We start from the raw sequence: 26,156 nt of genomic DNA on the forward strand, positions 1-26,156 counted from the left end.
AGCTGAGAGTTGACCTCAGACAGAGAGAAAGTCAGGGGCTTCCCCAACAGGCAGGACACGGAGGCCTTTGGGGAAGCCTCTGACATGTGCTGCTGGCCATGGGGCACAGCAGGGAATTGGGAAGTGGGCTGGGCTGTGCCCTGCCTTCAAGTTCCGGGCCTGCCGTCACCAGCTGCGTGACCTGGGCGGGGCCACTTAGTCCGTCCGAGACCTGACACATCCACAGAATGCTGAGAAGTGAAATGAAAGTGCTCCAGTGGCGTCAGAGGTGGGGTTCACAGGCCATGCGAGGAAGGGTTTCTTACTGATGCTGATTAGAAGTTGTAAAAATGCAATGGGCTGGGCCATTCCCACGTATTACCCTTGACCTTTCTGACTCTTCCATGACATCACTAGACCCCACTGGGTCTGAAGGCTTGCTCAGTGAGTTCAATGGCTGGCCCTTTGACCTGTGTGCCTGTCACATCACACCATGGAGTTAGCCAGAGATGTCCATCTGCTGGCCACCTGGGCTTTCAGAAATTGTGCCTTTGATAGCAAGTTCCCAGGGGCTCAGATTGTGGGTCTGTGCAAGGCTCCTGGGGTTGCACAGAGCCCTAGGACGAAAGATGTGGATGAGTGGCTGGTGCTGGTGTAGGGAAGATAAACTGAAGAAGAGCTTGCCTTGGTAGATTTACAACCAAAGGCCTTTCAACGCCCAAGAGATTAGGTGAGCAGGCCAGGCATTTTGGCTCATGCCTATAATCCCAGAACTTTGGGCGGCCGAGGCCAGTGGATCCCTTGAGGTCAGGAGTTCAAGAACAACCTGGCCAACATGGCAAAAACTTATCTCTACTGAAAATACAAAAATTAGCCAGGCGTGGTGGCGTGTGCCTGTAATCCCAGCTACTCAGGAGGCTGACGTAGGGGAATCGCTTAAACCCGGGAGGTGGATGTTGCAGTGAGCCGAGATTATGCCACTGCACTCCAGCCTGGATGACAGAGTGAGACTCCATCTCAAAAAAAAGATTAGGTGAGCAGGTTTGCCTGTGAGCAGGTTTTGCTATTTTTTTTTAAGTTTTAATTTTTAATTTTTATGGTTACATAGTAGGTGTATATATTTATGTGACACATGAGAGGTTTTGCTATAAGCATGCAATATACAATATACAATCATGGGAAAAGGGGTATCCAGCCACGCCTGCAAGCATTTATCCTTTGTGTTACAAACAATCCAATTATACTCTTTCAGTTATTTTTAAATGTATAATTAAATTATTTTAACTATAGTCACCGTGTTGTGCTATCAAATACTAGATATTAGTAGTCACATCGTGGAGAACGGGGTATCCATCCCCTCAAGAATTTATCCTTTGTTAGTTTTTTCTTCTTTTTCTTTTTTCTTTTTTTTTTTTTTTTTTTTTTTTTTTTTTTTTTTTTTTGAGACGGAGTCTTGCTCTGTAGCCCGGGCTGGAGTGCAGTGGCCAGATCTCAGCTCACTGCAAGCTCCGCCTCCCGGGTTTACGCCATTCTCCTGCCTCAGCCTCCGGAGTAGCTGGGACTACAGGCGCCCGCCACCGCGCCCGGCTAGTTTTTTGTATTTTTTAGTAGAGACGGGGTTTCACCGTGTTAGCCAGGATGGTCTCGATCTCCTGACCTCGTGATCCGCCCGTCTCGGCCTCCCAAAGTGCTGGGATTATAGGCTTGAGCCACCGCGCCCGGCCTTCTTTTTTCTTTTTTGAGACGGAGTCTCGCTCTGTCTCCCAGGCTGGAGTGCAGTGGTGCAATCTCGGCTCACTGCAAGCTCCACCTCCCGGATTCATGCCATTCTCCTGCCTCAGCCTCCCGAGTAGCTAGACTACAGGTCCCCACAACCATGCCTGGCTAATGTTTTGTATTTTTAGTAGAGACAGGGTTTCACCGTGTTAGCCAGGATGGTCTCAATCTCCTGACCTCGTGATCCGCCCGCCTCGGCCTCCCAAAGTGTTGGGATTACAGTCGTGAGCCACCGCGACCGGCCTATTAGTTATTTTTAAATGTACAATTAAATTATTACTGACTGTAGTCACTTTTTTGTCCTATCAAATAGCAGGTCTTATTTATTCTTTCTTTTCTTTCTTTTTTTGAGACGGAATCTCATTTTGTTACCCAGGCTGGAGTGCAGTGGTGCAATCTCTGCTCACCACAATCTCTGCCTCCTGGGTTCAAGCGGGTCTCCTGCTTCAGCCTCCCGAGTAGCTGGGATTACAGGTGTGCGCCACCACGCCCGGCCAACAATGTTAACAAAAACAGAAGCCACAGACTTGGAGAAAATATTTGCAAATTATTTATCTGATAAAGAACTTGCATCCAGAATATGGAAAGACTGACCAGGTTCCCAGCACTATGAACAACAGTTTCCAGCACCACTCCTAAAACAGTGATCACAATTCTTATTAAAATTTCCTTTTATGAGACAGTGTCTTGCTCTGTCACCCAGGGTGGAGTACAGTGGCATGAACACGGCTTGCTGCAGCTTCCACCTCCCAGGTTCGAGCAATCCTCCCACCTCAGCCTTCTGAGAAAGTGGGACCACAGGCAGACACTAGCACATTGGACTAATTTTTTTTTTTTTTTTTTGGTATTGCCCAGGCTTGTCTCAAACTCCTGGGCTCAAGTGATCCTCCTGCCTCAGCCTCCCAAAGTGCTGGGATTACAGGCACGAGCCCATTTTCAAGATGAAGAAACTGAGGCCTGGAGAGATGAAGTATTAATACAGCGTCTAAGGTCACAGTTCTTCAGTTCAGGCAGAACCACCAGGCATGTCTGGCTCTAAAGCAGTGATCGTTAGTCCTGACTGCACATTTAGAAACACCTGGAGGGCTTTATGAAATCACAATGCTGAGTTTGAACCCCAGAAAAACTATATCAGAATCTCTCATCAGTATTTTTTTTTTCTTTTTAATTCTCCAGGCAATTCCATGTATAGCCAAGTTTGAGGACCACTGATTTAAAGTGAGGGACCTTAATCTCTCAACCAGCATTTCTCAAACCTGGGATCTTCCTTAAAAATATACAGACTCCCAGGCCTCTCTCTTGCAAATGCTGAACTAGATGCCTGGGGCAGGGTCTAGCATCGTGTTTTTCACAGTCACCCTAGATGAACATGATTACCAGACCTGTGTCTAACCTATCTTCTCCCGCCTCCAGGGCTACAAAGAACCAGACCAGTGGGCCCTGGCCACTGGCCCCTGAGAGGCAGGGCAGGAGCTGTGTTCCCCTAGAAGCATGTGCCAGGGGAAACTTGGACCCTGGAGGAGTGGGGCAGTAGGTGGAGAGAAGGAGGGTAGGAAGGTTAACCATTTGCATCCATATACATTGTTCCTTGAAGACAGTACCATCCCCATCCCACTCCTAGCCCCGGAGCAACTCAACCTCAACCAGACTGTTGCAGAAAGTGGTTTTTGGTTTTTTGTTTGTTTTTGAGATGGAGTCTCGCTCTGTTGTCCAGACTGAAGTGCAGTGGCCTGATCTAGGCTCACGGCAAACTCCGTCTCCCGGGTTCAAGCGATTCTCCTGCCTCAGCCTCCCATAGTTGGAATTATAGGTGCATGCCACCATTCCCGGCTGATTTTTGTATTTGTAGTAGAGACAGGGTTTCACCATGTTGGCCAGGCTGGTTTCAAACTCCTGACCTCAAGTGGTCCACCCGCCTCGGCCTCACAAAGTGCTGGGATTGCAGGCGTGAGCCACCGCGCCCAGCCTTGTTTTCTTCCCTTTCTTGTAGTTTGGAAATTCTCTTTCCTGGGTGGAAGCAATGGCTTAGAGAGCACAGGGTGGGATGAGAAGCCCAGATTGTATCAGGGGTGCCGCAATGTGTTTATCCCACGTGGACAAAGCTAGGGCCTTGTGAAAAAGCATGGGAATCCCGTGGCATCCTCTCCTTTGCCAAGGCAGTGTGAAGCCCCTGTGCCTCCCACATGGGGCTGCAGGACTCAGGCAGTTAGGGCTGCCTGTCTCTGTCTTTTCAAAGACAATTGCTGCAAGCCAGCTGGCTCCTAGGGGACACAAGGAGGCTGAAGAGAATGAGGAAACTCCAGGAAGACAGAAATAGCCTCTTTAGCCCAGATCAGACTTTTAACAGCTTTGCTTTCCTTCTTGGTGCTTCCCAAGGCCAAGTCCCGAGCGAGAACAGAAGCATTGTCTTGTGTCTGGAGGCAGACAGAGGGGACATTTAAAGACTGGCCCGGTGACGGGAAGACAACCCATTCAAGGACCCAGAGCAAGCTCTTTCTCATAAGCTGGCAGGGTACGCAGATGAATAGCGAGGTCAGCAGAGGGCGTCTCAGGAGGTCTCCCGCAACCTCTTGTGAGACAAGTGCTAGAGGGTGGGCTTCCCCAAGCAAGGCCTGAGTAGGGGTGTCTGCATGGGGGGACAGAGCAGGGACGGGAGCAGTGTCACTGCCCTCTGGGAGTTTTGGGGGAAGATCCTCCCCCCATGGGAACCTCGAGTCCCAGAGGTGTGCAGGACACCACCGTGAGTCTCAAACACAGGAACACGCAGAATCAGGGACACTGTGGTCCCGACATCAAAGATTCAGGCGTCTCCCGCATCCCCAGGGAGGCAGTCAGATGGGAACCTTCGCTGACTATAAAGACAAAACTTGTCTTGTGCAGTGCGAATGAGCAAAGTAATTCCTGGAGAGAACCTCCGGTGGCTTAAGGGAAAGTGTGTTTTCCAGGCCGGGAGGGAGGCCAAGGGAGCGATGGGGAGGAGGAGTGTCAGCGTGGGAGACTGGGAAGGAGGCAAGCTGGAAGGTCAGCCCTCCGCATTGAACTCCCTAGTGGAATAAGGAGATGAGAACATTTTCCTCTTCTTCTTGGTCCCTGACGCAGCCCCTACTGGGTTCCCGCGACTGGTGGGCCTGCATGGCACCTGGCAGGAGAGGGCTTCCTTCCCTCTTTCTTTGTTGTTGTTGTTTTTGAGACAGTCTTGCTCTGTCACCCAGGCTGGAGTGCAATGGTGTGATCTTGGCTCACTCCAACCTCTGCCTCCCAAGTTCAAGTGATTCTTGTGCCTCAGTCTCCCGAGTAGCTGAGATTACTGGTGCGTGCCATCACACCCGGCTAATTTTTTTTTTTTTTTTTTTTGAGACGGAGTCTCACTCTGTCACCCAGGCTGGAGTGCAGTGGCCTGATCTCAGCTCACTGCAACCTCCGCCTCCCAGGTTGAAGCAATTCTCCTGCCTCCACCTGCCACGTAGCTGGGACTATAGGCGTAAACCACTGCACCTGGCCAGAATTTTTGTATTTTTAGTAGAGATGGTGTTTCACCATGTTGGTCAGGCTGGTCTCAAACTCCTGACCTCAAGTGATCCATCTGCCTGGGCCTCTCAAAGCACTGGGATTACAGGCGTGAAAACCGCACCCGGCTTTCCCTCCCTTTCTTATGGCCTTGTGCACTTTGTGGAATTCCAGGGTCCTGAGGGACTCACGGTACCCTCAAAAGAGGCAGACCTCCCTAGAAAGCCCCCATTTGTTTTCTCCCAGGGTAACACTAAGCATGGCTGAGCACCCCAAGGAAGGTGAAGGCTGAGGGCAGGACGAGGTGGGAAGAGGTCCTCAGAATTGGAGAGTGATGGGAGTCAGTGTCTACCCGCCCTCACCACTACCTTGTGGTCTCCTTGACGGAAAGACTGTGGTCTTTTATTCACTCCAGTCCCCAGGGCCTGGCACACAGAAGGGGCCCAAGACTCCTGTCACCTTCTGCGTTAGTGACTGCGATAACAGCGCCTACCAGGCTTCTCTCTACAGCTCTCTCCCCTGTTCCTTCTCTGCTGACCGTGACAAACAAGCAAAGAGGATTCGAGAGGAAAACACGTAGGGTCTGAAAGCTGGGAGAAGACACACTTCTGTGGTTCAAGAGAATGTGGTAAACCTTGATCTTGAACAGAAAGGAGGAACCGCACACGCTCTGGAGGAACTCGCGGACTGACCTCGATCACACGAGAACGCCAGCTCCAAGGTTGAGGAAGAAATGAAAGAAAGCACTTAAAACACCTGCCACCTAGCAGGTGTGCGATATTGTTAATTTACGTCCCTCTATCCTGAGCAGAAAGCTCTCCTCTTAAAGGGCCCATCTTCCCATCACCCTAGCCCAAGGCTGTTTTTTTCCATCCATTCAGCTGTAAATCCTTCAGAGGTCTCCAGTCCACTCCAGGACACGGACTGTATCAGGACCTGGGCGGGTAGGAAGGTATGAGGCAGGGTGTTCAGAGGCTGCAGGGTCCTGCGACTTGGGGCGGATCCAGGGCAGCGAGGATTAAGGGGACAGAGAGCACTAGGAGCGCTAGTCCTGACAGCCACCATCCGGCAGAGCTATCCCAGAAGGAAGCCCCCCAAGAGGAATTTTTGGCCCTCTTGGTGATTATTACCCTAGAAGTCTCTCCCTGTCACTCTCCACTCTAGTCTTTAGCCTCCGACGTCCTCCTGGCGCCCGCCCCTTACCCTGGGTCCGCTCCTCCTGCTTCTGGGTCTCTGGGAAAGCGCCCAATCCACGGTCCCGGCTCCAGTGCTTCTCAAACGGCGGCGTTTACCGGTTGCTTGGCAACCCGGCCTGGCTCCGGACGCGCGGGGCAACGCGGAAGGACCCCGGACCACGTGATTCCCGTTCTGCCACGTCGGAAGCGCAGCTCGTCCGTCTTCTTTTTGGAGGCCTCCGGAGTTAGGAGAAGAATTAACCAATAAGTTGGTAACATACCAGTAATGATCATGAACATTTGTAGGAGCGTTGCCAAAGCGCTTATCCAAACCTACGTTTGTATGCATTTGCATCGAGCAAGGTACCCAGAAAATGCAAGTAAGAATAGTCAGTGCTTGGGAAGCCCTGGTCCCTGGGTGGTTATGGCGGGCTCTGCTTACGATCTTGGCCGAGTGTGTTGTTATGCCTTCCTTCAGTTTCCGCATCCATTCAGTGGGAAGTATAATCGCCCCCCCGCCCCCCGCTACCATCCTTCCTGCACTTTATGTAACAAACACACCTTCCTGCACCACCAGAATGGAAACTCCTTGGGAGTAGAAGCTGGGGATTTTTACAGCTTAGCTGGGTGGTTGGCACGAAATGTACTAGGTTCATTGAATGAATGGATGGATGAATGAATGAATGAAACGAGTCATGTTTCTCAGGGAGTTAAGGCAATTGAGATCATGTAAATTAAAATAAGGGAATTTGGGGCTAGAAAAAAATGAATTTGAATCCCAGTTTGGCTACCTACTAATCTCATGACCCCAGACAAATTCCTTTCTTTTTCTAAGACTCAGCTATCCTCATCCGCAAAGTGGCAGGACAGTGGCGGTGCTTATTAGATAATGGGGAGGATTAAGTGAGAGACAACACAGGGGCGTGTCCAGCCCTGTCCAGAGCTACTGGTGCCTGAATGAAGGCAGCTCGGGGAATGAGGTTATCCGGAGTTCAGACGCTGACATTGGAAATTTGGATTGGGACAGAAGAGGAGTGCGTCATCCAAGAAGTGGGATTGAGGTTGGAACTGGGCCTTGAAAAATGGTTATGAGTTGCAGTGAAGAGGAGTGGGGAGGGCGTTCCAGATTGTGGGAGGGCATGGCTTGAGCAAGGAAGGAAGGGGCAGCTGTCATGGAAGAAAGGCATTTTGCGAGGATGGTGGGTGGATCAGTCTGGCTGGGGTCGAGAGTCCCTGCAGGGGAAAAATGAGAGAGGAATTTGCAAAGGTCAGCCGGGGCCAGTGTGTGGGGGGTCCCAAGAGAGGCAGGCTGAGGGGCCCAGACAGCTTTCCATGGGAAGCCCTCAGCGGGTTTGGGATCTGTGAAAGAACAGGCAGGAAGCAAACATTTCTCTCCCACTTCCGAACTTCTCCATAAATGTGTGGTCACCACTACCCACCTGCCTTTAGTGGGGCAGGTACAAGGAAATTCCCAGTGAGACAGCACCTTGCGAGGCCACACTAACAAAAGACAAGCCGCTAAATGACTGCTGCCACCAACCTCTCCTGATCCGTTCTGGCTCCCAGCAGTTTCTCGGGACAAAGAACTCTTAGGGGTGGGTGCTGAGGGTCCTGACGGGGGCTGGGTGGAGGAGCTCCTAAAAGCCCCACTGAAATGACTTTGTGTGGTCAGAGGTGAATCGGACCCAAAGTCTCCAAGAGTAGGAAACGATCCACTCCATGATGAGGCAGTGGCTGGCTGGGGTTGCAATCATAATGCAACCCTTTCCACTCCACCTCCAGCCCTGGGGAGCCGAGGGCTTTCTGAAGACCCATTATTTTGTGGGTGGGAAAATGGGTTAGAAGGGGAAACGGGAAAAGTTGAACGGAAACTGCAGCCACCTTTACCATATTATCCAACAATTTAGCATAGGCTCCCCACCCCCACCCTCACCCAGAAGGCTGCAGGCCGCCGACTACAGAGGGCAGCTCTGTTCACTGGCCAAACAGTCACCCCTTGGCAGGCCTGCCTCAGCATGAGGTCATATAATTAGGAGTATTCACAAGGACCTAGTTTGAAAACAATTGCGGTGCCTCTCAGATCTTCACCGAATCACAGCATAACTGGCAACAGAAGTTCTTTGCTGAGAGCCACCCCTGGCCCTGGACATCCCCAGGCACTGCCACAACCCATTGCACTGCTGTGTCCCCTTTAGTCCCACCAATCTCTCCTGATCCATTCTGGCTCCCACCAGTTTCTTGGTGTGTGTGGTGAACTACACATAAAATTTTGTGTGTGTGGTGAACTACGCATAAAATTTACCATCTTAACCATTTTTTAGTGTATAGTTCAGTGGTATTAAGTTGATTCACATTGCTTTTGGTCTCGCTCTGTCACCCAGGCTGGGGTACAGTGGTATAATCATGGCTCACTGCAGCCTCGACCTCCAGGACTCAAGAGAGCCTCCCTCCTCAGCCTCCCACGTAGCTGGCAACACAGCTGCACATACCCATGTTCGGCTAATTTTTTTCATTTTTTTGTAGCCACAGTGAAGAGGCAGGACTTGATTCTGAAGGCAGAGCTCAGACACCAGACCAGACTGAGGACTAGCTAAAACAGGAAACAGGCAGAAGCAGCTCTCCGTAAGACACATACACCAGTGTGCCATGTCAGTTTACCATTGCCATGGCAACACCCGGAAGTTATCCGTTCCTTCCATGGCAATGACCCAATGACCTGAAAGTTACCACCCTTTTTCTAGAAATGTCTGCATGATCCACCTCTTAATTTGCATATAATTAAAAATGGGCATAAATATGGCTGCCAAACTGCTTCTGAGCTGCTAGTCTCTGCACACTGCCTACGGGTAGCCCTGCTCTGCAGGAGCAGCCATGAGCTGTAGCACTGTCACCTCAGTCAAGCAGTTTTCCTCTACCACCGGCTCACCCTTGAATTCTTTCCTGGGCAAAGCCAAGAACCCTCCTGGACCAAGCCTCAATTTGGGCCTTGCCTGCCCTGCGTCATCCCTATGTTGCCCAAGCTGGTCTCCAACTCCTAGGCTCAAGCGATCCTCCTGCCTTGGCCTCCCAAAGTGCTGGGATTACAGGCTTGAGCCACCGCGCCCGGCCTTGTGTTTTACCTTTCTTTTCTTTTCTTTTCTTTTTTTTTGAGACACGGTCTCCCTCTGTCACCCAGGCTAGAGTGCAGTGGTTCTATCTCACCTCACTGCAACTTCCACCCCACCCCAGCTCAATCGATCCTTCCACCTCAACCCCCTGAGTACACCAGGTGTACACCACTATACCTGGCTATTTTTTTGTACTTTTTGTAGAAACAGGGTCTTGCCATGTTGCTCAGGCTGGTCTCAAACTCCTGAGCTCAAGCGATTCGCCCACCTTGGCCTCCCAAAGTGCTGGTATTACAGGTGTGAGCCACCACACTCAGGCCTATGCTACCTTCTTGAAGGCAGAGTATCTACATAAATTATTTGGAATCCTGCGTGAGAGATTCGTTAGTCACTTTTTTAGACTTAACTTTGCTTGGCTCATAATGTGCAATACAATAACATTTGGTAGAAACCATCTGCTCTTCCCACCAATGCTGAAAACAAGCTGCGCGTGGTTTGCCGGAGTGAGGTGCAGGCAGCTCGTTGTGCCGGCTGGCTGCTGTGGCACCCCTTCCCAAAGCGTCTGCCTGCCTCACCAGCTTCCTTCCAGGACTGCGAGTGCCTAGAAAGTGGAGACCTCATTCTATTCATCTTCATAGTCAAGTTCTTGTGGGGGGGGCCTGGTTTGTAAAAGCTTCCCAGGATGGAATTCATCACATCAGTGGCAAGCCCACCAAGCCCTCGTGTTGCTAGCAGTTAAGTAACACTAGTTGCACTTTTGCTAACGCAGACCAGATCTCTGCTGTTTCGCCCAGGCTGGGGAGTGCAGTGGCATGAACTTGGCTCACTGCAACCTCCGCCTCCCTGGTTCAAGTGATTGTCCTGCCTCAGCCTCCCGAGTAGCTGGGATTACAGGCATGTGCCACCATGCCTGGCTAATTTTTGTACTTTTCGTAGAGATGGGGTTTCACCATGTTGGCCAGGCTGGTATTGAACTCCTGACCTCAGGTGATCCACCCACCTTGGCCTCCCAAAGTGCTGGATTACAGGCGTGAGCCACCGTGCCCAGACTCCCTTGCATTCTTTCTGGAACTGTAGTCCTAGGGTCAGTCCTGCTGAGCCCTCCTCAAGGCCCCTTGCCCTCTCTTTTTCTAAAACTCTGAGCAATATTTGACTAACCAGAGGCAGCTGTACTTGCCAAGGGACATGCTCCACTCATGCAGGTGTGACTTTTCTTGGGAAATAGGGGGCACCAGAATGAAAAAAAGTCATTCATAATCCATGTCCAAAGAAAGCAAAATAGGAGAGTGGAAGACAGAGCAGGAGCCATATCCGAGTGCATTTCTGGGGTCAACTGGAAAAGGAGACTTTGGAAAGATTGAAACTCTTTTATTTTTGAGACAGAGTCTCGCTCTGTCTCCCAGGTTGGAGTACAGTGGTGCGACCTTGGCTTCCTACAACCTCCATCTCCAAGGTTCAAGCAATTCTCATGCCTCAGCCTCCTACAGAGCTGGAACTACAGATGCCCGCCATCATGCTCAGCTTATTTTTGTATTTTTAGTAAAGAAGGGGTTTCACCATGTTGGCCAGGCTGGTCTCGAACTTCTGGCCTCCGGTGATTCACCTGCCTCGGCCTCCCAAAGTGCTGGGATTACAGGTTTGAGCCACCACACCCGACCCCCCGCCTTTTTTTTTTAATTTTAAATATTTTATTTATTTTTTGAGACAGAGTCTCACTCTGTCCCTCAGGCTGGAGTGCAGTGGTACAGTCACTGCAGCCTCGACCGCCTAGCTTAATTGATCTTCCCACCTCAGCCTCCCGAGTAGCCAGGACCACAGGTGCATGCCACCATGCTCAGCTAATTTTTGTATCTTTAGTAGAGACAGGGTTTCACCATCTTTTCCGGGCTGGTCCCAAATTCCTGGGTTCAAGTGATCCTCCTCTGGCCCCCCAAAATGCTAGGATTACAGGCGTGAGCCACCGCGCCTGGCCAGAAGCTCTTTTAAGGCATTTTGGGAAGACCCCACATCCTTATAAGCCCTGGGGGACTAGCACCTTCTGCTTCTCTGACAAGGCACCTCTATCCTGCCTGAAAAGCCCCCACTGCACAGCACATGTGCTGGGAACGGTAGAGATGGGAATGCTGGAGAGCGATGGGGCAATCGCAGGGGAGGTGGAATCAGATTGCTCTCCTCCCACTCTGGCTGAGACCCGGGAGACTGTGGAGTCAGGGTGTGGGGCTCTGGGTCACCACAGGGCATCCAGAGTTTGAGGGAGTCCTGGAAGAGGCTGTGCCAGGCTGTCAACCACAAACTTCAAACATTTCTCCCTGGTCAGCTTTTCTTTCCCTCCTCCACAGGAGGACAGACCTCTCCCTTGAAAGCCAGGCAAAGGCTAAGACCTCTTGCCCAGTCGCTTGGGCTCTCTAGCCCTTGTTCTACCTGGGGTGGTTTGTTGGTGTGGACCACCCCATGCCCCTCTGTGAGGCCTCCCCTCATCACTTCCTCTATGCCAGCTCTCTGGTTTCCCTCCTGCTTCTTTGTTCTTTCTCAGCTCTTTCTTCTGCCTGCTCCTTATTATTATATTTTTTTGAGATGGCGTCTGGCTCTGTTGCCCAGGCTGGAGTGCAGTGGTGTGATCTTGGCTCACTGCAACCTCAACCTCCCGGGTTCAAGTGATTCTCATGCCTCAGCCTGCTAAGTAGCTGGGACTACAGGCATGTGCCACCACAGCTGGCTAATTTTTGTATTTTTTTTTTTGTAGAGATGGGGTTTTGCCACGTTGGCCCAGCTGGTCTTGTCTCAAATTTCACCACGTTGGCCCAGCTGGCCTCAGCCTCCTAAAGTGCTGGGATTATAGGCTCAGCCACCACACCCGGCCTGCTCCTCAATTGTTGGGGTCCCAAACTGGACTCTGCCCACTCTTTCTGGGCTCCTCCACTCTCTCCTTAGCATTAGTGACTGTATCTATGTGTTGTCTCCCAGATCCAGGCCTCATCAGTCCAGACTTTGAGTTGCCTGCCTGATGTTGCCCTCTGATGTTACAAAACCCTCTCAAACCTATCAGCAATGAGGCCCTCTTCTCCCCATTAGCTCCTCCCCGGTGTTTGATGGGTTACTAGCACCCGTTTGTCTACCTGATCACCTAGGACTTAACAGCTTTTGATGGGTTCCTATGAAACAGGGTGATAGATGTGTGTACAACTACCATGACCATGGGCACTGACTTGCATTCACCTGTTCAAAGACAAACATGAGTGCTGCTTCATGCGCATGAGCCTCAGGAAGGCATTTGCATTGTGCTTTCAGAAAGTACCCATCAAATCGACAAATCGTTGGCAGGTGGGAAGAGTTTTTCTCTCTCTTTTTTTTTTTTTTTTTTTTTTTTTGAGATGGAGTCTTACTCAGTCGCCCAGGTTGGAGTGCAGTGGTGTACTTTTGTGGTGAGTGTTACAGCTCTTAATTATGGCACGGACCCAAAGAGTGAGCAGCAGCAAGATTTATTGTGCAGAGAGAAAGAACAAAGCTTCCACGGTGTGGAAGGGGATCCGAGTGAGTTGCCGCTGTTGGGTGACCAGCTTTTATTCCCTTATTTGTCCCCTCCCATGTTCCATTTTTGTCCTATCAGAGTGCCTGTTTTTCAGTCCTCCTTGCGATTGGCTACTTTTAGATTTCTGCTGATTAGTGCGTTTTACAGAGTGCTGATTGGTGCATTTTTACAGAGCACCAATTGGTGCATTTTACAATCCCCTTGCTAGCTACAGAACACTGATTGGTATGTTTTATAATCCTAGCTACAGAGTGCTAAATGGTGCATTTTACAATCCTCTTGTAAGACAGGAAAGTTCTCCAAGTCCCCACTCGAGCCAGGAAGTCCAGCTGGCTTCACCTCTCACTGCCACCATGCCCAGCTAATTTTTGTATTTTTAGTAGAGATGGGGTTTCACCATGTTGGCCAGGGTGGTGTTGAACTCTTGACCTCAGGTGATCTGCCCGCCTCAGCCTCCCAAAGTGCTGGGGTTACAGACATGAGCCACCGCGCCCAGCCAGAGTGTTTTTCTCAATGGGATTCTGGTGCTGACACAGTCTCCGCTCTTCTCTGTACTCCTGCATTGGTGGTTGAAAGTGGAACACATTTTTGTTGTTGTTCTGTCAGACCAGCTGCTTTTGGGTGATGGGTATGTGGGGAAACCATTGGCTTCCAGGGGCATGAGCCCATTGCTTTACTTCTTTTATTTTTATTTTTTGAGACATGGCCCTTGCTCTGTCACCAGGCTGGAGTGCAGTGGCACGACCACAGCTCACTGTAGACCTGCCAGGGCTCAGGCGATCCTCTCACCTCAGCCTCCCACGTAGCTGGGACCACACACAGGTACACACCACTACGCCTGGGTAATTTTTGTATTTTTTTTTTTTTTTTAGAGACGGGGTCTCACTATGTTGCCCAGGCTGGTCTCGGCTTCCCAAAGTGCTGGGATTATAGATATGAGCCACTGTGCCTGGCCCAAAAGTGGAGCGAAGTTTTAAAGAGTGACAAGAAGATGTCCAAGCTAAAGCATGAGGTAGAAAAAGCAATTGCAGAACAATATGTATAGTGTGACTATATTTCTGCACACACAATTAGGACAAAACATGGAGAATGTGAACCAAACTGGTCCCGGTATTTTGCTCTGGGTTGATGGATTATAGGGGATTTTCACTTTCTCACACATTTTTGTAAAGTTTGAAATGTTTGCACCACACACATTCTTTTGTAATCAGGAAAGATGATGACGGGCTGGGTACGGTGGCTCATGCCTGTAATCTGAGCATTTTGGGAGGCTGAGGCAGACAGATTGCTTGAGTCCAGGAATTCAAGACCCAGCCTGGGCAACATGGTGAAACCGCATCTCTACAAAAAAAAAAAAAAAAAAAAAAAAATTAGCCGGGCATGGTGGTGTGCCTGTAGTCCTGGCTACTGGGGAGGCTGAGATGGGAGTATGGCTTGAGCCCAGAAAGTGGAGGCTGCAGTGAGCCGAGATCGCACCACTGCACTCCAGTCTGGGCGACAGAGCAAGACCCTGTGAAGAAAGAAAAGAAAAAAGAAAAAAAGGAGAGAAGAGGAGGGAAAGAAAAGGAAGGAAGGAAGGAAGAAAAGCAAGAAAAAAAGGAAGGAAGAAAAATGATGACAATTAAAACAGACAAGCCGAAACAGGAGGCCCAAGATTCCAGGAGTTTAACCAAATGTCCAGATGAGACCCTGAATTTGTATGTAAAGCAAGTCAGTGTTGATAACGTTCCTTGTCTTCCTTGCTAATTTGTAAACTGCATGAAGTCAAGGACCCTGATTGCCTTAGATACTTCTGTAGTCCCGGAATTTAGACAACGTGGTGTTGTGCTTAGCCAGGGGACAGCAAACTGGAAACTACTGGAAAATAGAATACATATTTTAGGTTTTTTGGGCCAAGAGGCAAAATGAAAGATATCACGTAAGTACTTACTTTTTAAATGTTTATATTTTTTTAAGATAGGGCCCTGCTATGTTGCCCAGGATGGTCTTGAACTCCAGGACTCAAGCAATCCTCCTGCCTCAGCCTCCCAAAGTGTTGGGAATACAGATGTAAGTCACCATACCTGTCATAGGTACCTATATGACAAGAAAGGAAACCAGTTTCCACAGATTGATTGATTGATTGATTTTGAGATGGAGTCTTGCTCTGTTGCTCAGGCTGGAGTGCAGTGGTGTGGTCTCAGCTCACTGCAACCTCTGCCTCCTGGGTTCAAGCGATTGTCCTGCCTCTGTTTCCCGAATAGCTGGGATTACAGGCACCCATTACCATGCCTGGATAATTTTTAAATTTTTAGTAGAGACAGGGTTTCACCATGTTGGCCAGGCTGGTCTTGAACTCCTGACCTCAACTGATCCATCTGCCTCAGTCTCCCAAAGTGCTGGGATTACAGGTGTGAGCCACAGCACCCGCCCGATTTCCACAGTTTTTTAATTGATGAAAGAAAAATGTTATAATAATTAAGTATAATTTTTTTGTAATACAGGTCTATTAATGGGAAGAACGGAATCTTTGGGGAGGGAGATAACATTTTGCCTAATTGAGGTTCACAGTTAGTGTTCTCGACCATCAAAATTAGTGGCAGGCTGGGCTCGGTGGCTCATGCCTGCAATCCCAGCACTTTGGGAGGCCAAGGCAGGTGGATCACTTGAAGTCAGGAGTTTGACACCAGCCTGGACAACATGGTGAAACCCCGTCTCTACTAAAAATATAAAAATTAGCCAGGCGTAGTGGTGCATGCCTGTAATCCCAGCTACTTGGGAGGCTGAGGCATGAGAATTGTTTAAACTCGGGAGACAGAGGTTGCAGTGAGCCAAGATTGTGCCACTACATTCCAGCCTGGGTGACAGAGCAAGTCTCTGTCTCAAGAAAAGCCCTCAGCCAAAGATCCTGAATCAACGTCCCAGAAGAAAAAGGTAGAAAGAAGACAGTAAAGCAGACTGTATTCCGGGCACCAGCACCAGGCATAGGGATTTCCTAGCCAGGCGGTGGCCATCTCCATGCCTCTGACCTCTGCTGACCTCTGCCCACCATGGGTGGGAACTAAACGGTTACCTTCCCTGGCTCTACAGAAGACGACAGCCAACTGCAGGGGTCCCTGTGCTGGCCAAGCCCGTGAGCCTGCGGGGAGGCTGGTCCGAGGAGAAAGTGGACCAGCTCCCATGACCTTACCCCACTCCCCCAACATGGGACACTTCGTATAGATGTGTACAGTATATGTACTTTTTTAAGTGACCTCATCTCCTTTCGCAGACCCCACATGCCCAAAGGCCTTGGGACTTCCCACCACCTTGCTCCACAGACCCAGCTAGGCCTGACCTGTGCCTTATTCCACATGCCGCTCAGTCTCCAGCTGATCCCGACGCTTTGTCTTCCTCTCATCAGTTCTTTTGGGTGTGTGTGTGTGTGTGTGTGTGTGTGTGTGTGTGTGTGTGTGTGTGTTTTTAATAACTCAAAAAAAAGAAAAGACTTCGAGGAAGAAAAAAAAACCCAAAAAATAGTTGAGAATGTCTGAGTTTTTTGTTAACCATTTAAAAATATAAAAACCATTTTATACTCACAGGCCTTCCAGGGCAGCTTGGCCAAGCTGGGCTCACCGGCTCTAGTTATTGGCTCCTGTGTTAAGCAATCAATCCATCATTTATTTATTTATGTATTTGTTTTTTGAAACAGGGTCTCACTGTCACCCAGACTGGAGTGTGGTGGTGCGATCTCGGCTCACTGCAACCTCCACCTCCTAGGCTCAAGTGATTCTCCTGTCTCAGCCTCCCAAGTAGCTGGGATTACAGGCGTGCGCCACTACCACCCGGCTAATTTTTATATTTTTAGTAGAGATGGGGGTTTCACCATGTTGGCCAGGTTGGTCTCGAACTCCTGACCTCAAACAATCCAACCGTCTCAGCCTCCCAAAGTGCTGGGATTACAGGCATGAGCCACTGCGCCCTGCAGTATTTATTTTAAAAGATGGGGTCTCACTATATCACCCAGGCTGGCCTTGAACTCCTGGGTTCAAGAGATCTTCCCGCCTTTGACCCCCACCTTGGACCCCCAAAGTGCTGAGATTACACGAGCCAGCACGCCTGGTGGCAATCCATTTTTAAATGAATGAAAAGGAGAAGAAAGGAAGGTAAATTTTCCGTATGGGTGTATCCGTCACCAGACACACCAGGCTTCCTGACTGATCTGCAATGTGCGGAGTTAAGAGACTGTGGAAACACCCCAGCTGCTCCTAAATTTAAGACTGTGCCGCTTTGGAGGGGCAGAAAGCTCGCTGGGAGATGAATTAGCTTTGGAGAAGAAACCACTCTGTTGGCTGCTCCCTGTGGGTAAGTTGTGGGCTCCAAATGACAGCCTGGGACACTCGCCTGTTCCTGGCAAAAGCTCCGCCCGCTGTTCTCAGCAAAAGGGGTCTGGTGGAGTTTGCTGCTGTCTCTTTCCAGGAGCAGGTTAAGCTCCAGTCCTTCCTCCTAAGCTGGCTGTTCTGGGTCTGCAGTCAGGTTGCTGTTCAGAGGATGTTTAGAAGGGTAAAGGTGGCCCTGCCTGCAGGCTGGCAGGCAAAACCGGGGCCCAGGACCCACTTCCCCACCCCACTCCTTTACCTTGTGGGAGAGACTAATGTAGCTGAGATGGGAAAGGCAGATGACACGCAGAGTGATCAGACCACACTTGGGCTTGTGCATTCCCAAGGCTTCCTTTCTAGTTCATGCAGGGCCGGCCTACAAGTCAGGTCCCACTCCAGCTCCGAGACAATGGAGGCCCCTAAAACGAATCTCATTTGGGTACTGAGATGCAGTTACCAGCTGAGTGAGGTGGCTCACGCCTGTAATCCCAGCACTTTGGGAGGCTGAGGCAGGCGGATCAGCTGAGGTCGAGTTCGAGATCAGCCTGGCCAATATGGTGAAACCCCGTCTCTACTAAAAATACAACAATGAGCCGGGTGTGGTGGTGCGCACCTGTAATCCCAGCTCCTCAGGAGGCTGAGGCAGGAGAATTGCTTGAACCCCAAAGGTGGAGGTTGCAGTGAGCCGAGATGGCGCCATTGCACTTCAGCCTGGGAGACAGAGCGAGACTCCGTCTCAAAAAAACAACAACAACAACAAGAAAAAACAGTGACCCTTAGGGGGAGTTCTGGAGAAAGATCAGGACAGAAATAAGTCCTGTCCCTGGTCCTGTAAGAGCAGCTGGAAGCCACGCGAGAGCCCCATGACATTCGTTCAAGCCCCTCTTTCAGTCCTGGCACGGAAATTGCGACTGGAATCTGCTTCTAAGCGTCCCACCACATGACCCTGCTGGAGGGGACCGCTCCATCTTTCAATACCCTCGTTATTCCCTGCAGCTGAGGAAGTCGGAGACGGAACGCACATTTTAGTACAAGTGGTTTATTTCTCTTCCAGGTGAGGCCGCACATATATAAGCAAAGGTTCGCCTGCCTGGTTCCTTCAGGAAGTCCCCGAGGAATCTGTTTAGTTTCCATGCATTAAAAACAACCCTCTAGTTGCCAATAATGAAACTTTAAGAAGCAACACTTTGACGTCGCAGAGTTCCTCTCTGCATGTGACGCGGACATACCAAAGTGAGTTTATGGCATACAGTATGCATGGGTTAATGCAGGTGAGACAGGGAGTCCCGGCTGCCCTGCGGCCCCATTCCGTTGTGGAGGCTTCGCTGGGAGCTGAGAACACCCTGCTGTCCGTGTTGTGATGACAGGTGGTTCTTCCAAAACAGAAACACCAAGTCACCCCACGCCCCTGCTTCAGTGTGCGAGGCCGTGGGGCTCTGGTGTTGTGAACTCCAGGTTGGCAGGAGGTTGGAAGCACCAAAGACCCCAACTCTGGTCCCTCAACAGGCAGGATTGGGGGACATTATTCCCTCCTGGCCAATAAGCTCCTGTGGCCTGGCAGGCCAGGGGCCCAGGACACTGGGTGGGGACAGGTGGCGGGGGGAGTGGGGCAGGGCAGGGCAGAGGCCTATCCTCCCATAAAGACACAGTTGTATCACTTTGCTAAAACCTTTTCTGGCAAACTTACTTGGAGACAACAAGGAGGGGGCAGCTGCTGTGGGTATTCGGCGAGTGCCCTAGAACAGGGAACTCTGACTTTCCCTCTTGGCTTTTTTCTCCTCTTAAAGATCCTCCCTCCGTGGGTGAGATGAACCCAGATCCCCATCAAACAGCAGCTCGGGCAGCATGTCTCACTGATCCTTATTTAAGAATCGGGTCCTTCCCCTCTCCTCCAGATCTGTAGGACTGGCCAGTGCCAGCAAAATCTGCAAAAGTAGTGACCTAACCAGGGTGAAGAATGAGCCGCAAATCTACGGTAAAAACTGGATGTGCTAGGAGTTTCAATTCTTTGGATAATCAACATGTTTAAAACACTGGAGAAAAGAAAGACTTAAAGTCGTTTCAAAGTGTCCGTTCATACCTGAGACCGCGCCTATCTGCAGCGAACATATCTGCAGCATTGATTCTGGAACAGAGGTGAGGCAATGGAGCTTAGGGAGACAGGCAGAACGTGGCAGGCTTTTGCCTCTGTTCCCACCGGGGTCCACCAGGCTGGGATCCCCGAGCCCCGGAGCCACCAGCCCCCCACTGCAGAGCTCTCCTGACGCCTCCCCTCTGTGGCCCAGGAAGAGCATGTTTGGCCCTGGGAACTCTGATTTGGGCTGTTCTGGTGTCATCAAGGGTGTGACCTTCTTAAAGAGCATCTCCTCATCAGCCCTTCTCATGTTACCTGCAGGGAACGGAGGACAAGGTGACTCCGACAGGGGTCGTCTGGGCTCCTGGCCAGGCTGACAAGAGGCAGAGTCATGGTTGTGGGACCAGAGAGAACACACAGCACCTGACCTGGCCCCCTCCTCACTGCCACTCCCCTCCTGGCGAGGGCGAGGCATAGGGGTGAGCAGGGCCAGGCAGCCGGCTCAGGGATGGTACCTCTGAGGCAGCCAAGCACCTGGGGGCATTTCTGGTGTGGAGAGCAGGGCGGAAAGAGAGAGGCTGGCCCACGTGGTGAGTCTTCTGCCCCCCTGGGGCTTTGGTTGGGAATCCCAGCTGCTCCTCTGCCACAGTAGGAGGCCTCTCGGGCTCCAGATGCCTTTGGTTTCTATTAAAGAAACGCAGCTTGTATTTGTACTAATTAAAAACCAAAATGGAAAAAGGAGGCAGGAACCCCCGAAAGTCTGTTAGGCTGGAAACTGATTCCCGTAGTGCCTCAGGTGCTCATCCGCCACGGACAGGTAGGTGGCTCTCATGCTGGGAGAATACTGCCGAGAGAGAAGAGAGGGGATGGTCAGAGCTGGGTCAGCCAGGCACTACACCAGCAAAGGTGCCGGGGACTTCTCAGAGTGGAACTGGGCCGGGTGTCTTAGGGAATGAGGGAAACCCGGCCGTGCCGGGCCATCATCTGGCTCTCAGCCTCAGATAAAAAATACACACACAGACCAGCTGTCCTCCAATGTCCACTCTACCCCAGCACCCAACATGTCCCCTCACACTGAGGGCACCATCAGGGTCCACCAACTCATGGAGGAGCAGTCAGCAGGCAGCAGGCTGGGGGGCAGAGGCCCAGAGACTCAGAGAAGCAGGTTCAAATCCCAGTTGTGCATCTTACCCCCTGACCTTGGCTTAGGTTCTCCAGCCTTTTCTAACCTCAGTTTCCCTACCTGCAAAATGGACATAAGAGCACCCAGCTCTTACATGGAAAGGGTGAAATTATGAGGCCGGGCGCGGTGGCTCACGCCCGTAATCCCAGCACGTTGGGAGGCCGAGGCAGGCGGATCACGAGGTCAGGAGATCAAGACCATCCTGGCTAACACGGTGAAACCCCGTCTCCACTAAAAATACAAAAAATTAGCTGGGCATGGTGGCGGGCGCCTGTAGTCCCAGCTACTTGCAAGGCTGAGGCAGGAGAATGGCGTGAACCTGGGAGGCGGAGTTTGCAGTGAGCCAAGATTGCGCCACTGCACTCCAGCCTGGGCTATAGAGTGAGACTCTGTCTCAAAAAAAAAAAGAAAGGGTGAAATGATATGGAGCAGGGAAGAGCCTTAACACAGCTGCTCTCAAACCCGGCTGCTCGCCAGAAACACCTGGGAAGCCTAAAAACATCCCGATGCCCAGGCCACACCTGCTAGTATATAGATATGTATATTTTTGTTGATGCAAAATGCACATAATGGTGGTGACTCATACCTGTAATCCCAGCACTTTAGAAGACAGAGGCAGGAGGATTGTTTGAGCCCAGGAGTTCGAGACCAGCTTGGGCAACATGGCAAAATCCTGTCTCTATCAAAAATACAAAAAATGAACTGGACACGGTGGCATGCACCTGTAGTCCCAACCACTCAGGAGGCTGAGGCAGGAGGAGAAGGTACTTGAGCCCAGGAGGTGGAGGTTGCAGCAAGCTAAGATCACACCACTGCACTTCATCCCGGGCAATGGAGCGAGACCCTTTCTCTTAAAAAAAAAAAACCATGCACATAACATAAAACTAAGCATTTTAAAGAGCTATCAGTGTTTTTAGAGCTCTTTAGGCAACTCCAGTGTGCATTCAGGTTGGAGAAGCAGTGACCCAGTACAGAGGAGGTGCTCGACAGACCTTAGTTACTCGTCCTTGGCAGTGGAGAGGGCCTTTCACTCTATGCCCTGTACACAGGCTACCTGGGGATCTTGTCCACAGGACCTGAGATTCTGTACTTCTAACAAGCTTCCAGAAGCTGCCACTCTCCTGATACAGGGAAGTTTCAGGGGTTCAGGCCATTCACATCAGAGAGAATGAAATGCTTCCACTTGGGCTGGGGTCGGGAAGGAGGGAGCATGAGGCTCTTCGACCCAGTGGGTCTCAACCAGGCGTGTTTTTGCCACCCAGGGGCATTAGGCAATGTCTGGAGACATTCTGGTTGTCACAACTGGGGACTGGGATGCCACTGGCATGTAGCAAGTAGAGGCCAGGGATGCTGCTAGACATCCTACAATGCACAGGAACCATCCACCGAGAATGACCCTGCCCATCAATAGCACTGAGGTTGAAGAAGCCCGCCTCAGAGCAGTGGTTCTCCAAGCACGATTTCCAGGGCAGCAGCATCAGCTTTACCTAGGAATATGTCAGACATGCACATCTCCGGCCGGGCGCGGTGGCTCACGCCTATAATCCCAGCACTTTGGGAGGCGGAGGCAGGTGGATCACCTGAGGTCAGGAGTTCGAGACCAGCCATGCCAACATAGTGAAACCCTGTCTCTACTAAAAATACAAAAAAATCAGTGGGGGCCTGTAATCTCAGCTACTCGGGAGGTTGAGGCAGGAGAACCGCTTGATCTTGGGGGGAGGTTGCAGTGAGCTGAGATCATGCCACTGCACTCCAGCCTGGGCAACAAGAGCGAAACTCAGTCTCAAAAAAACAAAAAAAGGCACATCTCCAGGCTCTAACTCAGATTTTCTGAATCAGAAACAGGGTGGGTCCCTCAGGTGATTCTGATGCATATGCAAGTATGAGACCCTCCTTCTTTTTTATTTTCTTTCAGACAGAAACTCACTCTGTCACCCAGGCTGGAGTGCTGTGTTGCACTCTTGGCTCACTACAACCTCTGCCTCCTGGGTTCAAGTGATTCTCCTGCCTCAGCCTCCCGAGTAGGTGGGATTACAGGCACCCATCACCACGCCCAGCTAATTTTTGTATTTTTAGTAGAGATGGGGTTTCACCATGTTGACCAGGCTGGTCTCGAGCTCCTGGCCTCAAGTGATCCACCTGCCTTGACCTCCCAAAGTGCTGAGATTACAGGCATGAGCCACTGTGCTGGCCAAGACCCTCCTTCTTAAAGCAGTATTTCCCAACTTGAATGATAATAAGTTCGCTAAACTTAGAATCTCCCAGGCTCTTTCCCCAAGATATTCTGTTTCTATAAGTGTGAAGAGAAGTCTCAATGTCAGTATTGTTAACTGCCCTGGGTCATTTTTGTTCACTCAATTTTAATTGCCCTGGGTCATTTTTGTTCATCAAGTCCAGGAAACAGTGCCTGAAAATATAGGAGAGATTATTCCTTGAAGGCAGAGCTGGGCGAAGAAACATTTCCAGCAAGGGACAGGCTGTATATCCTGATCACCAGGCGTGACATCACCCACCCAGTGAGCTCCCCGGACTGTCCCAGAGAGGGCGCTCGGCAGAGGGAGGAGTTTATCCACTTCTCGAACTTGCTCAATCCTAAGGAGTGTTTAGAGCAGGCACCCCGGGGAGGGTGGGGTGCAGCCAGCTGTGCTGTCTTTACTGGGGCAGACCCCCACATCCTCCACGCTGTGGGGTTCCTTGGTCTGCAGCATCATTAGATGTCTCTCTAGGTCCCTTACCAGGCATGGAGGTGGAAGGGTCTTCCCAGGGCAGGCTGAGCTAGGTAGGACTGGGCAGTCAACTTGGCCAAAGCAATAAGTGTTTCTGGGCAGGTCTTAAATCTAGGGAGGAAGGGTTTTCTGTCCTTGAGCCTTGCAAATAAGGTCAGTTGCTGATTATCTCTGCTAACGGCAGGACGAGTGGCCTGGATCTTTCAAACAGAAGGTAATCCGAAAATCATTTTTATTTGGCACCACAATGCACAGAGTAATTCTTTTTTCACAGCAGATTCCCCCTAATTACGTTGTGCTTAGATTAATATTAAAGCCAATCTGCATTCCTGGGGCCATAGCAGCTGGTGGTTGGAAAAAGGAACCCGGGAGGCTTCCGATTAGTGAGAGAAGCTAGGCTGGGATTTAAAAGGTGCTGACTTCTAGGCGGGGCATGGTGGCTCATGCCTGTAACCCCAGCACTTTGGGAGGCCGAGGCAGGTGGATCACTTGAGGCCAGGAGTTTGAGACTAGCCTGGTCAGCATGGCAAAATCCCATCTCTACTAAAAATGCAAAGATTAGCCGGGCGTGGTGGCACATGCCTGCAGTCCCAGGTACTTGGGAGGCTGAGGCATGAGAATTGCTTGAACCCAGGAGGTGGAGGATGCAGTGAGCTGAGATTGCGCCACTGTACTCCAGCCTAGGTGACAGAGTGATACTCTGTCTAAAAAAAATAAGAATAAATAATAAATGGTGCTGACTTTGAATACAGGTTCAACCAGCCCACTTCCGAGGACTCCAGGAAGAAGAACAACATGAGGCCGGGGCTTGTGTTGGTAAAGCTGCGGGGACAGCAGGTGAGGTGCTCCAGGCAAAAGCACCAAGGTGGTGGCACAGGAGTGAATGGCAGGGGGATTGGTTTCAGCAGGCTTGCTAGTGGGTCGAGGCCAGGGACGCTGCTAAACATCCCACATGCAGAGGACAGGCCCCAAAACCTATGGACATTTGGGGCTGCACCAGGCTTTGTGGTGGGGGCTCCACCCACTAATGTCAATAGCATCCAGTCTCCTTCCCCAGCCTCCAAGTGTGGTAATGAAAATGCCTCCAGACATTGCCAAATGTCCTCGGGGGGAAAACTGCCCCTGAGTGAGCCCCTGCTCTACACTGTGGCTCAAATGCCAACTATTAAATAGAACTTTCTGGAATTCCCTAGAGCAGCAGCAAAGACAGCTCCTTCTTTCTGGTCCCAAAGTACCTTGTAGCACTTTCTATAGGCAGCCTTCTTGTGTGCCCCTTCTATAGACTGGGACTTCCTGAAGACAGGGACTGGGTCCCACTTGCTCTTTTCTTGGGTCTGATGGTATGATTTTCACCAAGCACCATGAGTAGGAAGCTGACTCCCTGGGTGCCTGTGCGTGCACTTCCTGGGTCCTCAGGGCCCAGGTCTATCACGCTGGTCCCAGGTACTCGGGCTCCAGTGCTTCTGCTTTCCTGTTGGATGTTCCCTTCCAAACTACCTGGGCGGGGGCAGTGAAGTGCCTCGCCCAGCCAAATGAAGGGAGACGCCTGGCTCCAGAACCCTTCTGCCCACCCCGTGGCAGACTTCTGGCCTTTGATTGCCCTTGTCCTTTCTTATAAATGCCACAGCTCTGGCCGGGTGCGGTGGCTCACGCCTGTAATCCCAGCACTTTGGGAGGCCAAGGAGGGTGAATCACCTGAGGTCAAGAGTTCGAGACCAGCCTGGTGAAACCCTGTCTCTGCTAAAAATACAAAAATTAGCCAGGTGTGGTGGTGCATGCTTGTATATCCCAGCTAGTAGGGAGGCTGAGGCAGGAGAATCGCTTGAATCCGGGAGGTGTTGTAGTGAGCTGAGATCACACCACTGCACTCCACCCTGGGCAGAAGAGTGAGACTCCGTCTCATAAAAAGTAAAAGAATAAAATAAAATTAATAAATGCCACAGCTCTGTGGAGGTGGGGTGGAAGAAAATCACAAATAACAGCTCCTTGTCCTATGGCACTCACTGGATGCTTCACACGTACGCTCTGATAACAATCAATTTCCCCAATGCACACACCACTGAGAAGGAACGTGCTAGTATTCCCATACCCATTCTATAGATGGGGAAACTGAGGCACGGAGCAGCAAAGTGCTTGTCCAAAGTCACAGAGGCCACAAGCGACGAGCTGGGATGTGAACCCAGGCATTTGGCACTGAACCTCGGTGGTCACTTCCCTGTCGGTTTGCAGCTCTTTGTCTCAGCCAGTGTTTCTGAGTCCTCTGGATACTTCTCTGGGATGAGACAGCACGGTCTTTGCTTCTCAACCTCCCACCCTGAGCTACTCCCCTGAGGCTGCATCTCAGGTACCCTGGCTGGAGGTGGTGGGGTGGACAAGAGGCACAGACCCCACTCGGGCACAGTCCTAGGGACACGGGGAGCTGAGACGGATTGAGGAAGGCTGTGTTCGGGTTCAGCCCTCCCAGACCCGCCACCACAGCCCACCCACCTTCCAGCCCAAGAAAGACCAAAGATTAAGGTAAACAGAAATCTACAAAGAAAAACACTTCCTTAATTTTCTCTGGTGCACAAAGGGAATGAGGCCCCCTCTCTTCTTGCATTATTTCCTTTAGAAAACGTATCATTGTAAATAATTTCTGTCTTTTGAGATGTCTGCAAACCTTCTTAAAGGCTGAATATGGCCCTTGCCAGTGTTACAATCCAGGCATGGGTTCTCACGGTCTGGGAGCCATCTCTTGGAAGTACCAACATCAGGAAGACAGCA

At 50.8% G+C, this 26,156-nt stretch overlaps 2 protein-coding genes across 5 annotated transcripts in view; both read right to left on the reverse strand.

The window, feature by feature from the left end:
- The window catches only part of DNAI2 (dynein axonemal intermediate chain 2), a 43,640-nt gene extending 37,054 nt beyond the window's left edge, over positions 1 to 6,586 (reverse strand). For 2 of the 3 annotated variants that reach the window (XM_050765730.1, XM_050765731.1), the window contains exon 1: positions 6,466 to 6,586. The gene's annotated coding sequence lies outside the window, so the exon portion shown is untranslated. The remainder of the gene's footprint in view (positions 1 to 6,465) is intronic. The other variant, XM_050765729.1, reaches the window with a different exon arrangement.
- An 11,847-nt stretch (positions 6,587 to 18,433) lies between these two features.
- Positions 18,434 to 26,156, reverse strand: part of TTYH2 (tweety family member 2) — a 48,684-nt gene continuing 40,961 nt past the window's right edge. For both annotated transcript variants that reach the window (XM_050765733.1, XM_050765732.1), the window contains exon 14: positions 18,434 to 20,328. In XM_050765733.1, coding sequence (XP_050621690.1) covers positions 20,248 to 20,328 — 81 coding nt within the window. In that variant the 3' untranslated portion in view covers positions 18,434 to 20,247. The remainder of the gene's footprint in view (positions 20,329 to 26,156) is intronic.

This window comes from Macaca thibetana, chromosome 16, assembly GCF_024542745.1.
Source record: "Macaca thibetana thibetana isolate TM-01 chromosome 16, ASM2454274v1, whole genome shotgun sequence".
Classification (NCBI taxonomy): domain Eukaryota; kingdom Metazoa; phylum Chordata; class Mammalia; order Primates; family Cercopithecidae; genus Macaca; species Macaca thibetana.